Here is a 17122-nt window from a genome sequence, read left to right as displayed (position 1 = left end):
CAAATAGCAACTTTTTTGCTGCATTCTAGGCAAAGTGAATTCTTTGGAGTTAATTACCGATTAATAACCGTTTATTTAAATTACCATCGTATTCTAAAACCTCTCCTTGTTCACACATACACAAAAAAAAATGATCAGGATACTAAGTACTGTATGGTAAGTGAAGGAAAGAGATGTTAACCATAAGCATTTAAACCATGATCTGTTATATTTAATTACATTACTATGTCATGTATGTTGAAGAAATTTCTTACACAAATAATAAATTTTTTTAAATAATAATAAAAAAAAAAAAAAAATTCTTACATCTTAATGCTAAATTTCAATATCGAATAAGTTCATCCATAATACTTCAATACCTTCTCCACATTACTATTTATCATGCTGTGATTATATTTCTTCATTGAATTTCCTCATACATGTAGCTTCCTTAAATATCCCTTTGACGTAATCTCTCTCCCTCTTTTAATTATTTTGAAATTCTTTAAATTAAAAGCATAAGTACATTCATACTCATGTACAAATGATTTGTTAATAACTGAGAGCAAAGTGTAAGAGAAATTGTTGAAGTTAAACATAAGAAAGGCATCTGGGGTGGATAGGATCTATCCAGTTATATTAAAGGAGGCGGCAAAGGAAGTAAGCAAACCCTTAGCCATAATTATGAAAGCATCATTGGACTCAGGGGAGGTCCCCATGAACTGGAGATGTGCAAATGTATCTCCAATTCACAAAGGAGTTTCACAGGGTGACATGAGCAATTACAGATCTGTTAGTTTAACTTCTGTTCCAAGGAAAATAATGGAGTCACTGGTTAAAGAAGCATTGCAGGATCATCTAGATAAGACTGCAGTAATAATTCAGACACAGAATGGGTTTGTTAAGGGGAAGTCTTGTCTGACAAATTTGATTGGATACTATGATGTGGTCACAAAGGAACAGGATGCAAAAAATAATTTTAATATCATATACTTGGATTTCAGGAAAGCTTTTGATACTGTTGCACATGGAAAATTGCTGTACAAATTGGAGAGGTATGGCATCAGGGGGAAGCTGATACAATGGATAAAGGGATAGTTGAGTGGGAGACAACAGAGTGGTAATCAATGGACACTGCTCCTTGGGGACTAATGTTATTAGTGGAATCCCCCAGGGTTCGGTGTTGGATCCATTATTGTTTTGTATATTTATCAATGATATTGATGAATGTGTATCAGGCTTAATGTCGGTGTTTGCAGATGATACAAAGGTTGTTAGAAGGGTTGCTAATGGCAATAATGACAAATATGCTAATGCAACAGGATCTGGAAAAGTTGGGCAGATGGGCTGAGAAGTAGCAACTGAAGTTTAACATTGACAAATGCAAATTACTGCATATGAGTAGCAGTAACCCAAGAGAAATGGTTTGGAAATGAAATGAAACTGTGGTACTACACTCAGAGAGGTAGAGAATGAAAGAGACCTGGGGATAATTGTGCAGTCAGAAATGAAGTTTTCTGAGCAGTGCAGAAAGGCTGCCAGAGTAGGTCATGGGGGCTTGTCAGTGATATACAGGAATTTTGCGAGCAGGGATAAGGAGGTGATTATCTCCTTGTATAAGGCAATGGTCAGGCACACCTTGAGTACTGCATACAGGTCAGGAAGCTCCATTTTAGGAAGGATGTAGAGTTGCTAGAATGAGTACAGAGAAGGGCAACAAGACTGGTGAGAGGAACAAAGCAGTGCTCTTACGTAGAAAGGCATAAGTTCTGGAGACTAGGCACCTGCAAGGTGATCTGATTGAGGTGTATAAGGCCTTGAATGGATTGAGCAGGTTCAATGCTGATGAGATTCTTTCTCTTTCTCAGATTACAAACCTGAGGGGGCATAAACTGAAATTGAAAGACAGTTGCCAAATAGATGTGCGGAAATTTGCCTTTAGCCAGCGAGTAGTTGATTGCTGGAACAAACTTCCATCTGTTATTGTGGAAGTTGATACCTTAAATAAATTCAAGGAAAAAGTAGACAAACTTTTGGAGAGAATGGATGAGTGAAATGGGAAGTGTTTTTTTTTTTTTTTTTTTTTTTTTTGGCTCATGCTGAATAAGCTTGCTTTCTTGCATCATATGCCTCCACTAATGCTAATGTTCTGCTGCCTCTTAATTTCTTCACATTTCCTATTGTGACCTGTTTCAAATGCTCTAATCATTTTAAACCTTCTAACCTGTTTTGCCAATTTATATTTTTCGACAATTGTGAAAGAGATTAACTTTAAAAGGCGAGTCCTAAGGTAAGTAGAAGTGCAGTCAAAAATGAAGTTCTTTGAGAAGTGCACATAGGCTGCCAAGAAAAATCATTGAGTTTTGTCTATGGAACTCTACTAGCAGGGACAAGAAAGTGATTATTCCATTGTATAATGCAATGGTTAGACTAATCATCTTAAGTACTACATACAGGTCTGGATGCCTTAATCTAGAAAGGATGTAGATCTGCTGGAACAGGTGCAGAGAAAGGAAATAAGACTGGTAAAGGGAATGAAAGGGTGGTCTTACCAAGACAAGTTTCAGTTCTGCAAACTGCAGAATCTTAAAACTAGCCACCTTCACAAGGTGATCTGATTGAGATTTTTAAGGTTTTGAATGGATTGAGCAAGCTCAATACTGATGGCATTCTTCCTTTTGCTCAGACTACACACAAGAGGGGGCATACATTCAAATTGAGGAAGTGTGGTTGCAGGACAGATGTCAGGAGGTTTGCTTTCAGCCAGAAGGTGGTTGACTGTTGGAACAAACTTCGATCTGGTGTTGTGGGGGTGGGCAGTTTGAATAAATTGAAGGAAGAACCAGAAAAAATATCGCAAGGGGCAGACAAATGACATGGGAGGGTTTCTTTTTGGCAGATGCTTTATAAGCTTGCTTCCTTGCATTATTATCTGCTAATAATGATAATAACAAAAATCGCAAAAGTCGCTTCATAGGACATACCTACCCAAGGTCAAAGTTACAGCTGAGGGGCAGAGAGTGGCACCATCTGGTGTCACTCCCATAACTACCGCCCACCACTGGATGCAAAAGCCAAAGCTAAAACATGTCCACCTCCATAGCTAGAAAAATATATATGTTGTAGAAATATTGAACATACTGCATCAAGTTCGGCACAGAATAAAGTCACTCACGTTCAGGCCTTAGGCAGAGGGATTGGTTCGAAAAGTTGGAGACAGTCTTCCACAGATGACAGTGGAACGAGTGGCATTGTCTCCCTTATGGCTATCAGAACTGAAGGGCAAGAGCATCCAGCCCAATCAACTGGAAGCACTTCCTGTGCAACTGCACTAGTGACCACTCAGGAGGGAAGAAATCAATGCATGAAATGGAGCATCGAAATGAACACGTTCATCATGAAAGCATACTACAAAGTAACGAAGCTAGAGACAGGCATAAAAGTGTACAGGATGAAACTACACATTAAGTGGTTGGAACAATTCCTGACTGTTCAGGTCACCAAACAACAAATAGTAGACCAGAGATGGATCATTGTTAAGAAGAACCTGATAGCTCCTGCAAAGAAAAAACCAGGCACGATGTGAGTGACCAACTACAAACAACGGATACAGACACAACAGAATCAGAACTGGAGGAGGAGTACAAGAATTTCAATCTGGAGCAGCTGAAGTGGAAACAGATGAGATCATAATATCCAGAATAGAGGAAGAGTGGAAGAGTGGATCATTGTTAAGAAGAACCTGATAGCTCCTGCAAAGAAAAAACCAGGCACGATGTGAGTGACCAACTACAAACAACAACAACGGATATAGACACAACAGAATCAGAACTGGAGGAGGAGTACAAGAATTTCAATCTGGAGCAGCTGAAGTGGAAACAGATGAGATCATAATATCCAGAATAGAGGAAGAGTGGAAGAAAGCCCTAGCTGAATTCAAGAGAATGGATCCACAAAAACCCACACTATACTGATGCAGAGACCCAACAGAATCTTGTGGCAAGTCACAGACCACCTCAATAAGTGAATAATACTAAATTATCTCAACAACAATGAAGTAACACTAGCACCATCTAACAACAATGAAGTAACACATTTGCACCATCTTCACAGCCATTTACTGTGCCACTGCATCAGCCACCAGGATTAATGGAAGGAAAACTAGAGATCAACATACATAACACAAAACACAAAGAACCACCAGCCTGGGAAAGAAGTTTACGGCAGAAGATAGAAGAGATAAGAGTGAATATAAACCAACTGACCCAATACCGATGGGGTAACAGAAGTAAGAAGCTGATCAGAAAAGTGAAGGCCATTCTAAAGAAAGACAAACATCCATAGTAAACACAAGACCTAGAACCAGACGATCGAAGAATACTTTGACCCTCACAAGCAGAAACTCCTGGCACTCAGCAAGAGGCTTTGCCATTACAGGGAGAGTGCCAAAAGAAGGCAGACAACAGTACATTTGATGAAACCAGAGCACCTTCTACAGGAAAATTGGACAATTAGAGAAGGAAGGTAATAGATCCCCAACCAGAAGGTACTCAAGTAATTCTGGGGAAACCTGTGGAACGGCAAAGTTAGCTATAACGGCGGTGTGCCCTGGATAGTCTAGAAAGGAAGAAAACCAAGAACATACAAGAGATGACAGAATAGGAAATTCAGGAGGAAGATGTACAGCAGTCAATTAGGAAGTCCCACAACTGGCAAACCCCAGGAAAAGATAACATCCACAACTACTGGTACAAGAAGTTCAGCTGCACATAGCCACATAGTGGAGCAGTTTGTCCAGATAATAATGCACCCTGAGACAATCCCAGAGTCTCTGACTCAAGGAATCACTTACCTGAAGGCCAAGGACAAAGACACCACAAACACACAAAAGTACAGACCAATCACCTGTCTCCCAACAATGTACATGATCCTAACCAGTTGCATAACTAAGAAGATATCAGTCCACTTGGAGTGGACTGATATCTTCTTAGTTATGCAACTGGTTAGAACATCATGGGCCAAGCAGCAGAAGGAATGTAAGCAGATAATACAAGGCCACGCTGCAGTTATGGAGCAAGCCTACAACAAGCACCACAACCTGTACACAGGCTACATTGGCTACTGCAAAGCCTTCAACTCCGTGTCCAACAGCTAGCTGATAGAGACACTGAATATCTACAAAGTCAACCTGACACTGATACACTTCCTAGAAGCAACCATGGCAAAAATGCAGGTCCACCATCAAGGTCAAGAGCATCACGACTAGACCAATACCCACCAGAAGAGAAATCTTCCAGGGAGATACCCTGAGACCACTATGGTTCTGTCTAGCACTTAATCCACTGTCCATCATGCTCAATAACAGCAAGTATGGATATACACTAAAAGAAGGGAGGAAGAATCTGTACACCCTCTCTCACCTGATGTACATAGATCACATCAAACTCTATGCTGAAACCGAGAATCAACTCAAACAGCTACTGGAAAGTTCAGTATTGACTTAAGAATGAAATTTTGCCTAGACAAATGCAAGATCCATGGACATCCAGTCAGGTGTAAGTACCAGCTGAAGAACAGTGAAGACAAATTATCTGGGAATGATGCAGGCCCACCAATTAGAACACAATGAGATCAAGGCCTGCCTGACTGAGAAATACCATCAGAGATTGAGAAGTCTGCTAAAATCAAAGCTCAATGGTGAGAATGTGGTCACAGGCATAAAAATTTATGCAGTCCCAGTACTAATATACTCCACCAGGACCACAGATTGAACCAACACTGAGTTGGAAGAAATTATGAGATTGACCAGGATAACGATAACCAAGAGCTGCCAACAACACCTAAAGTCAGCTATCGAGAGACTGACCATAGCCTGGAAAGAAGGGAGAGGATTGACTGACCTCACTGAACAAGACAAGAAGGCAATTAAGAACCTGTGGGATTACTTCCAGGAAAACAGAGCACCAATCTACCAAACTATAAGAAAAATAAACAAATGGCACACAACACTCAACCTTAACAAGGAGATCCTACTCAAACAGACAAGAAACAGACAGAAAGGTGTGCAAAGACAGCACTCCACGGCAGACACTACAATGACCTCCATCAAGACGACACAAATAAAGTAACATCCAACAAATGGCTCAGGAACAGGAAGCCCTGCATCAAGATTGGAGGATTTATGTTTGCCATCCAATACCAGGTAATCAACACTAGGAACTATTGAAAATACATCACCAGGGATCCTGGAGTGAAAGATGATAGACGATGAGGCCACCTGGCCCCAGAAACAATTCAGCACATCACCATGGGATGCATGGTGATCACCCAAATGGAGTGCATTCACAGACAAGACCAGGTCGTCACCAGGATAATACAATGAGCTAATGCAAAAATATCACTTGATCAAAGAAAGTGTACCGTATTACAAGTACAAACCTCAGGCTGCACTAGAGACCTCTAGTCACAAACTATTCTGGTGACCATGCCATAATAATGGACAAGACGATCCCACAGAACAGACCAGACATCATCAACAAGAAGGAAAGGGCTACCTACTTGGTCGACATAATGGTGCCCAGCTAACAACACCTCCAGAAAACCTATGAGGAAAAGATCAGGAAGTACACAGAACTTAGACAGTAAGTCAAAGAGATGTGGCATGTGGAACAAGTAATGAGCATTCTGGTCACTGTGTCAACCACCAGGCATGGTGCTAAAGAGCCTCCATAAGAACCTGGCAACAAACAGGCTTCCCAGAGAACACTTAAACAGAGCTCCAGAAAGCCGTGATACTGAACACCTGTAAGACAGTAAAAGAGTTCCTCTACAAACAGCGATAACAATAATAATAACCAACTACCCCATGCTCTTGGTACCAGTACCCATCACAGGGTAGAAAAAAATCCCACAGAGGAGAAAAAGCTTATATTAATAATAAATGAAACTCCAGAAAGCTACAATCTTGAACAGCTTTAGGATGGTAAGAGAGTTCCTCAACCAAGAGTAATAACAGTAATAATAGTAACTGGACACAGACGCCTCCATAGCCAGGTGGGCAGGAGCAGCAGTGCATAGCACATGCTTCCTGATTAGACTGGGGTTCGAGTCCGTGACCACCAAATACGGAAAGGTCAGGGAATGACCACTGCATATTCCCGAAGTAATATGGCCTTAGTTGCTAATGCTCCTGAAAAAAAAAAAAAAAAACTGGACACAATCAACGACTCCATGCACCTGGTGCAAGTATCCATCGCAGGGTAGAAAAAAATCCCATAAAAGGAGAAAAGTTTTATAATAATAATAATATTTATTTTTTAAATTTATTCAAAATTTATTTATGAAAATACTTATAATTGCAGAAAAATGTGCATAAGCAAGATGTATAAGAGGTTCAAAATCAGAGCAGCAGGGCTTGTTGGCAACAGGTTGAAAAGGGAAATGTGAAAAATATCAGAGGTAGCAGAATATGCATATGAATGCCATTATGATTTCAATTTAAATTATTTAAAAACTCGTGGAGCAAGGAGATTTTCATCAAAAGAAATCTTTGGGGGGATTACAGAAGTATTATTGATGAACTTGCTGATTAAAAGAATCTAACAATACAATTTTGAATTTTTTTACTTTTCTTTTGTTAAGGATTGAAATCACAGTATATAATGATAATATAATTAAATATAACAAATTAGGCTTCAGGTGTTAGAGTTGAGGTTATACTTTGACTGCCTGCTTAACCACTGGTTCACTGATTATTTCTCTTATGTAATATAATCAAATACAATACTTTGATAACTTAATTATTGTGGCAAATTATGCACATAACCAAGGAACCAGCATGGTTTCAGAATGTAATGCTAATAATAAATGTAATTATCATGGTGTAATAAGTAAGGTCAAGTCTAAATATATTTGGATCAAGTTAAGCTCTCCCCCTTTTATTCTCTCACTAGAGAGAACGGATATAATCAGATCCATGTAGGCCAACATTATGCACGAATGTTAAGGTGACAGACCAGTTTCATAAATATGAACCTTCTAGTGGAAAATCTTTTTTAAAGGCAAGTGAATACATTTAAGGCACCTTTCTACAACTTAAGATTTACACAATTATGAATCTACAAGTAGTACTGGAAATTAAAAAAGTTAACTTTGGGAGAAGTGTATTCAAAAATGGATGGGCCCACTTGCAATTTGCTTTATTGACTAATTTCTTTTTTCTTTTTTCCCCTATTAATCTAAATAATAGAAATCAAACTATTTGGGTCAAATTATAGTGGATAAAGTAAAATTAATTAAGTAATAATTTGTTTGTAGTATTTTAAAAATTAATATTAGTAAAATAATAAGAGGAGTATACCTCAATATAGTGCGTAGAACCCTTCCGTATGATACCCTCCAGAAATTAAAACGGAAAAAAAACGAAAAAATTGGCAAACTTACCGGTACATTAGAGTAAAAAATAAATAATTAAATAATCAAATTAACACAATACAAATCAATTTAAAACAATTAAAAATCAAATTAACGCAATTAAAAGAATCAAACGAAAATATTCAAAACGATTTTCCTTCCTGAAGCTGACAACGCTTTTCGACCGTATGTCGTGATCACAGGAATGAAAATTACCGAATCGGGTTAAACCTGTTACTTAAATAGAGATTATTTGTCTTCGCGCATGCGCGTAAAGGTCCTCGAATCGGAGATCAAATATGGCCGCTGAACATTAACAGAATTCTCGTGTAATTTAATTTCAACGGTTTCTGCAATTAATAGTCGCGTATAATTACGTTGAACGTTAAGTATTTTGGCTTCGTTAAATAAAAAAGTATGTTTTTCGTTAATGGCATGAAAGGCTAATTCTGACGCTGCTGAACGAGAAGCACGAACTATGGCTTCATGTTGATTTACACGAATATTAAGAGAAAATCGGGTCGAACCCTGATAAGACGAGTCGCAATCACTGCAAGAAATGTTGTATACCAGATCATTAATTTGTGTTGCGAACGCTGAAAGAACCGAGTGATTGTTCAATATAGTGTGTAACTTACATATTGGCCTAGCTACAATTTTAAATTCGGTATCTTTAAAGAATCTGTTAAGCTGTTTGTGTGCCACTGTTCAACATATGGGACAGAAATAAAGTATTTTTTGATGTTACTATTGTTGATTGGTGTAGTATTTTGTATCCTATCCTTAGCTTGTACCCTAATTCGGTTTATTGTGGTAATGGAATAACCCCTGTTTAAGAATCTGCTAGTTAATATTTGTATTTCTGAGTCCAAAGCAGATTCCGTCGTTGAATATTTATAGGCATTAAGAAATTGATTAAAGATAATCGATCTTTTGTAGGTGAACGGGTGATAGCTATTATAATGTAGAAGCATACCGGTGTTTGTAGGTTTTCGATAGATGCTAAATTGTATTCTATTCGAGTCCCGGGTAAGCGTGAAATTTAGAAAGTTTAATGACTTAGTATCCGTATCATCCCTTTCCAATGTAAATTTGAGTCTAGAATGAATATTATTAAACAAATGTAAAATGTCTTGGATAGTATTACTATCGGTAATAACTAGAACATCATCTAAATACCTCCCATAGTATGTGATATGGGTTCGAAAAGGTGTCAAATGTATCTGCTCAATCGTTGAGAGATAGATCTCTGACATTAAGCCACTCAGGCTCAAACCCATTGGTAATCCAAAAATTTGTTTGTATACCTTGTCTCGAAAGGTGATGTAGTTGGCCTCAACTAACAGTTTAATTAAGTGAAAAATTTCCTTAATAGGTAGCTTCGTATAATTAATCGGTGTCGAGTTTTTATTTAACATATCCCAAATAATATCTAATGTGTATTCAACGTTTACATTCGTATATAATGAGGTAACATCTAGTGAGAATAAATTGTCATTGTCGCCGAGTCTACAGTCTTTCAGCGTATTAAATAATGTATCGTAAAATTTAAAAATTAATATGAAATATAATGATAATTTATACCACCTGAGGAATTTACTGATGGTTTATTACCTTCGAGTGAATTATGACAAAAACTGCTATATCATTGAATATTCCTTTCTTTTATGATTAAAACATTTCTCCAAACACAAAACACCAGAAAAATCTTATGATTATGGGCTGCAATAACATTTTTTTCTTTTTTTTATCAGCCTACAATATTAAATTGAATTTCTTTGCTTGCCAACACATACAACTCATATTTTCCAACCCCTTGACTGTTCTGTGTTTAAGCTACTGAAAACATTTTATCATCAGGAAGTTTAAAGTGTTTGGTATAAAGCTGCAAGGGTAGGCAATGCAGTTAAAGATTTTGAATGAACTAATATCAGATAATTGAATTGTTATCATCTGAGGCCATTAAACCACAAGCGCTAAGGTCTGATAATATTGATAATATTTGGATGGCACAAGCTGTAGGATATTAAAAAGGTGATGACAAACTTACAACCATCTTCAATGTATATAAAACAACACACATGCAGTTAAGCACCTGTAGTAAATGAAACAACAATTAAGAGGTAAACAAAACCATGCGATATTAAATACAAATAAAAACAAGATTAAAAATCTCAACAGAAAAATTATATTCTGACTATTTCGCCCCTGCCTCACCTAGGATTAACTCCTATAAAAGAACAAATAAATATAATAAATTTGGTCATCTGATATCCCTCAGAGGCTATTAACTTGGTAATAGCACTGGGGGGGTGGGGACCTGAATGCTAGCAAAAGTGATAAAATTGTTTGTTTGTTATTTGGTTTTTAGGAGCATTAGCAACTAAGGCCAAGTTGCTCCGGGGATATGCTGTGGTCATTCCCTGACCTTTCCGCATCCTCCATATTTAGTGGGCACGGACTCGAACCCCGGTCTAATCAAGAAGTGTGTGTGCTAAGCACTGCTGCTCCTGCCCACCTGGCTACGGAGGCGCCTCGAGTAGAAAAGTGAACTGGATTTAAATTTTCAATAATTCAAAGCTAGATACTTTTTTTTATTTATTTATTTATACCAACCAGAGGGATAAAGGAATCATTTTATAACAGTCTCTATTTTCTAATTTTTCAGAGACAAGAGCGCTGTTTATTTATTTCTTTCTTTCTTTTTTCTTCTTCATGTTTTCTTTTAACAATTTCAGGCCATTTACTCTTTCATTATTTCACAATTTACTCTTTTAAATAATAAACAAATTTATTTATTATAAATAATAAACATATTCTCGAGCAAGCTAAAATAGGATTAAATTGCTTACAAGTTCTAAGTGATCCAAATACCCAGACCTTACTCTATATTAAGCAGTAGTTAACTCTAACTAGAAATAACCTGCAAAGTAGATGACTCACTAACGTCACAATTAGGGGCATATACAAGCAGTTTTAATTTTTTTTAAAAAATTTAACTATGTTGCAGGTCCCCACGACCACCAATGTATCAACCAAAGCATCAGTATTCTGGATATTTGGCTGCTAGTGGCAGTTCTTGAATGTTCAAGTACATCACCAACTCTGGCCATATTGCACCATCGTGTCTAACAATAGTAGAAACTTGTGTTCACAAACTGACTTTCTTGCTTGCTTACTGTGAAGCTAAAAAATCCCAGAATAACTCACAAGATAAAACCTTCCTAGCCCCTTTAAAGATTGGCTAACTATAGCACCCACTGAAGAGGCATTTAGAAATTTAGATGAAACCCAGAAGGTATTATCTAAATTAGAAGCATTTAGATAAAACCCAGACCTCTCGAAACAAGTGACCACTGTCACTCGTTTTGAGTCAAAGAAGACTAGCTCCTAGTATTTTTGTAATCACTCCCCTAGGGTATATTAGGATTTTCATTTGTATTTTCAAGTGACAGTTTGAAATGAATTTCAATGGACTGCCTCAAAAAGCAAAGACTATTCATGCTGCTTATATTGACTAAATTATATTGTGTAAAATATGTCCAAGGGCCATATTTTACATATTACACATTAACAAGCCCAGGGCTGGCTCAAGGGTATAAGGCACCCCTAGGCTACACTGACTGATGGTGCCCCCTCCCTCTGATGAGGGAGGTATTAAAGTCCCCAGGTCAGCCTTACCTTAAAGCTGGCCCTGAACAAGCTACTTATATAGTGTGAAACACAAGTAATAAAATTTATTATATAAGGTGTTACACTTTCAATCAAATCATTTACTATGAGTGGATAGGCATTAATAACATCAAGTAATTTTATTAAAAAAATCTAAAGTAGATTTCAGATGACCATGATTTTTAGGGTCAATGCCTACATATTTTTGAAAGGCTTCTTCTCAAATGAAAATAGTTTATATATAGATTATATTATTTAACATTAAATTATCAATATTTTTTATGATTAATTTTTATAGTGAAGCTTTTGCTTCAACGTGCGAATCCCATTGCACTTATTTCACTCTACTGCTTTTTGGCCAAACAACATATTGTTAAATAACAATATGCTATATTCATATGTAACTGTATGTATATAAGTTTATGAACAAACTCATTCTAATAGGAAGCATTATTTATAAATACAGCATATAAGGTTATGCCCACTAGTGATAGAAGTAATTGAAGGATACCAATAAAAATTACTCTCTCTGTGTTTAAAAATATATTCTGAAAATATTGCAGTGGAGAAACAACAAATGTATTTGTGAAAAACAAAGTCAAAATGATATAAATTAATTCACGAGTGGTTATATGATAAATATTTAGAGTAAAGGAACATTAAAGGCTAAAGCTAACTTACTGGGATGGCGGTCATCAAATGGATCAGGATCCATCTTCAAATAAGCTTCTGTTTCCTTTTCCACAAGTTCTGCAACTCTGAAATAATAAAATGGTGATGCTGACAAATAAAGATAACTTCCCTTTATAAGTTTGTCTAAATAAAAGTGGTTTATTTAATAATGTTAAGTAACCCTCCAAAGCAGTATACAACCTGGGAAATAAAATGCTGCAATTTTAAACACACAACTTTTGTGATATTAATCCTAGGATGCTTGCATGGCATCTGGCAAACTAGAGTTACAAGAAGTTCACTTTTTGCTTGGTGCCTGAAAAATGCCATGCAAGTGAATATACTTCACTTGAGGGTCGCCGTAGCCTAGTGGTCAGGCGCGCGGGTGCATAAGTACACGCGCCTTGAATGACCGGGGTTCAAGCCCGTGATTGCTGAATACGGTGCTGTTTCTTGTATTCTGTCTATCTTTTTAACTCCTCTGACTGTTTGGTCGTCCCGGAGCATAAACAGAAAATTTATTTACTTATTACTTCATCCCCCCCCTCTCATCCCTGGAATTGCACCTGTTTGCTGGATGAATGGTGCACAAATGGGATATGTAATTACAGGTAACATCTCCATCACTGGCATTATTATAATTTGGCCTTTTTTTAAATTCATTATGGGTCTGAAAAATTGCTCTTCCTTTAAGGAGAGAAGGTTTGACAGATTAAAAGCTAGAAATTGGGAGAGATGGAGATATAACAAAAAACATGAGTAAGAAAAGCATATAGTTCAAGAAATTTCAAATAACATAAAGTGAAATAAATTATATTATCCTAATTAATAAAACAACTTGAATTCAACAACAAAACTAAAAATTAAATTGTTATAAAAAAAAAAGAAAGAAAGAGAGGTATCTGTCAGATACCATGCAACAGGGTTTGTTCCATTTAGAGATGTGAAAGGTCAAAGGTAAAATAAAATTCTTTTATTTCTCTTTCAGTTGAAGACTATTAAATGGAATTTTAATTACCACAGATACCTGAGATTTTCAAGAAAGAACCAAAATTTCTGAGCTTCACTTCAGGTATGCTTCCATAATATCTGTTCGACTTGAATTCTTGAAAGAAATGCATCTTTTAAGAGGAAGCCTATAATAAAAAACTGTTTTTATGCCAAAGCAACTAAGGCTATGAAGCATCAACAGAGCTCCCACCTTTTTAAAACCTCTAATCAGAAGTTGAATTTTGGGAGTTTTTGAAGGTCACGAAGAAAATTCCAATTTTTTTTTTTTTTCAAAGTAACACATGCAATATTACTTTGTAATTAAAAACTTAATATGTTAAATATTATTTACGTACACTCTAAGACTAATAGGTGCATTAAGACCTTAGCTGCTGATATACTAATACAGTCAAACCTAGTTATAACGAGCATCAAGAGACCGACAAAATTTCATTGTTATAACCATTATTCGCTGTATCAGTGATAGTGGAGATGGGGAAACCCCTGGAGCCGTTAGACAATGAACAAATTCTCAATAACTTGATAAAAAGATTCAAAACACAAAAGAAATATTAGAGAGAAAAAAATAATATACCTACATATTATTTGTATTAATATGCTTGTATAAACTACAATACACTTAATATTAAACACAATTTATTTGTCTGTAATTTTAAAACCATACACTTAATACTAAACACAATTTATTTCTCTGTAATTAAAAACAATACTATTTAATAATAAACACTATTTCAATTAGTCTTTATTTAAGAATCTTAAAATTGATGTTTGTTTTAAAGATTTCACTTTGATATTTCTTAAGTTTCCCCTAAAAACACAATGCATTAAAAGTCTCATTACTTGCCTCAGTTCCTTCAAAAAATTTGACTGTGTCCATTGCACCTTGAGCGTGTGAGATTGTCGGCACCAATTTTTGATTCACTTTCATTTATCATCATCACAATCATTGTCTTTATAATCTTTGTTGAGCATAGCATCTACAACGTCACTCTCTGTAAGAAGACCATTAGTTAACAAGCTGTCATTGACTCGCACAAATTCATCGATGTTATCTGTATTAAAATCTACAACATTGTTATGTAACAACCACTCGGATAATGGTAAGTTGTTTTCTTCGTTTCCATCATCTTTATCTACGATTGAAATTTCATTTGAATTAAATTTTGATTTCTTGAAGCAATTCGATATGGTTGTTGAAGTAACATTGTTCCATGCATCATTCAATAAATTTATAGCATCCAATATCGATATAGACTTGGTAAGTTTCTGTTCTCTTTGACTAATCAGATGTAGAACTAGAAATATTTTATAAAATCCTTTCAAACTCTTGATTACACCTATGTCCATTGGTTGTAAAATTGATGTCGCATTGGGAGGCAGAAACACAGCTTAATGTTGGACAAATTTTGAATCTGGGGATGTGCAGGACAGTTATCAACTAACAAAAAAATATTTTTCTTCTTTTTGTATGTATTTTTTTGTATTTATTTTGTATGTATTGCTGGAAAAATATCCGAAGTCATCCACGCTTTCTTGTTTGCAGTGTAATCCACAGGAAGTTTCCTTACGTTTTTGAAACACCTAGGTTTTAACGATTTTCCGATAACAAAGAGTTTTTTTTTTTAAATCAGTTCCTGTCATATCTGCACATGAGCACCGTCAAACGAGTCTGATTTTTTTCACCAACACATTTTTCCCTTTGAATTTAAATGTATTGTCAGGTGTAAAATTATAAAAAAGTCCTGTTTCGTTGGCATTGTAGATGTCTTCGTCATTGAAATCTTTCCTGATTTCTGCCCAAACACGGTCAATCCATTCATTTGCCATTATTGGATCTGCAGATCGAGATTCTCCACTAATTTTTGAATAAATGATGTTATGTCGGTTTTTAAATCGATCCAGCCAATCATTGTTACATACAAAATAGTCACATCCAAATTGTTTAGCAAATTTTTCCGTTTAAGCCCTTAATGTCAGACCGTATACTGAAAATCCAGCACTTCTTTGTGTAGTGAACCATTGAAGCAATGCTTCATCAACGTTTGTAACCTCGTACTTTCTAAAAAAAAAATTTTTTTTTTTTTCGGTTATGTTCTTTTCCAGTGCCGACGTGTAAACATGTTTATTCTTCCACAATGTCGATACTCTTGAAGAGGACAAAGAAAACTTTTTTACACACTTAAATATTTTTTGCACCACGTTCTAACTCGCAAATAATTTAGACTTTTTCGCAAATCGAGACACTTTCTTTTGTTAGTAGACATGTTTCCGACGGAAGGGTTCATTTCTAACTGATTTTACTTTAAAATGATAAAGTGATCTGCATACAAAGTTCTTAGAAACCCAGAAATGCATACAATGTTCTTAGAAGTCCCGAAATGCATACAAAGTCCTTAGAAGTCCCAAAATAACTTTATGGTTTAGTGAATACAAGAAAATCTGTAAATAGGGTAATGCGACAAACAGAACGTCAATGCACTATTGTATAATCCCCATTCCCGGAAGGACAAGGTCATAAACTGGCCACTAATCCGATGCAGGTAGTCATAAAAGCTAAGTCGCTCTTTTCATTTTCATCTATTCCAAGAATTGGTTTTTTTGACTACCTGAGCAATTAAGAATGTTTGCATAGTTACCAAAATTTGTTCAGTATATCTGTGTAGTACGCTCATTATAACAGTGAGCAAATTGTATGGGAATACACGTAAATTAAAATCATTATGGCTTTTTGCTCATTACAGCTGTGATCTCATTATTTCTGTGCTCGTTATAACCAAGTTCGACTGTAAATCAAACAACAAATGGTACTAATTTTTCCCTAATAAATGCATGGACTTCTTTTGTGATATCTATTTAGTACAGATTTCTAATTTATATTATAAGACATTATTGATGGCACAGTTGTTGCACTCTTGGAATTACAGACAGCTGTACAGTTTTTTTGCCTTCCCTTCCAAAACTTTATTTTTCCTAGTAATACTTGTGAAAAAGAATGTTTTAAAATGTTATTTTGGTGAAAATAATAATATCCAATATCCAATTTCACACTGAATTTTTAATAATTTTTCCTGAAAATAAAAAAAAAATACATGGGTTTAAAGATTTTTGTAATTATTTCAAATTCGAAAATTAACAGAAAAATCAGACTTAATAAAATGAGTAAAACAGGCTGGAGTCGCACAAAAATGTTAACTATTGGATCATGGGTAAAAATGTTGCCTGCTGCTGGTTTGACATTGTGGTATGTGATACAGGTATTCAACAGTTTTGTAAATTGTGTATTCTAAAATAGGCATATGTACAGTTATATTATATTCACCTCAAAATGGAATGGAAATTTTATTTTCTCTACTATTCTATTACCCAGAAAAATGAC

At 35.8% G+C, this 17122-nt stretch overlaps 1 protein-coding gene across 2 annotated transcripts in view; it reads right to left on the bottom strand.

The window, feature by feature from the left end:
* mahj (LisH and WD40 domain-containing protein mahjong) overlaps positions 1–17122 on the bottom strand; it is a 305108-nt gene that overhangs the window by 243034 nt on the left and 44952 nt on the right. For both annotated transcript variants that reach the window (XM_090369657.1, XM_090369658.1), the window contains exon 3: positions 12745–12821. In XM_090369657.1, the coding sequence (XP_090225783.1) occupies positions 12745–12821 (77 nt within the window). The remainder of the gene's footprint in view (positions 1–12744; positions 12822–17122) is intronic.

Source organism: Mastigoproctus giganteus, chromosome 3, assembly GCF_048544385.1.
Source record: "Mastigoproctus giganteus isolate SK-2022 chromosome 3, ASM4854438v1, whole genome shotgun sequence".
Taxonomy (NCBI): Eukaryota; Metazoa; Arthropoda; class Arachnida; order Uropygi; family Thelyphonidae; genus Mastigoproctus; species Mastigoproctus giganteus.
This window is presented reverse-complemented; position numbering and strand designations above follow the sequence as displayed.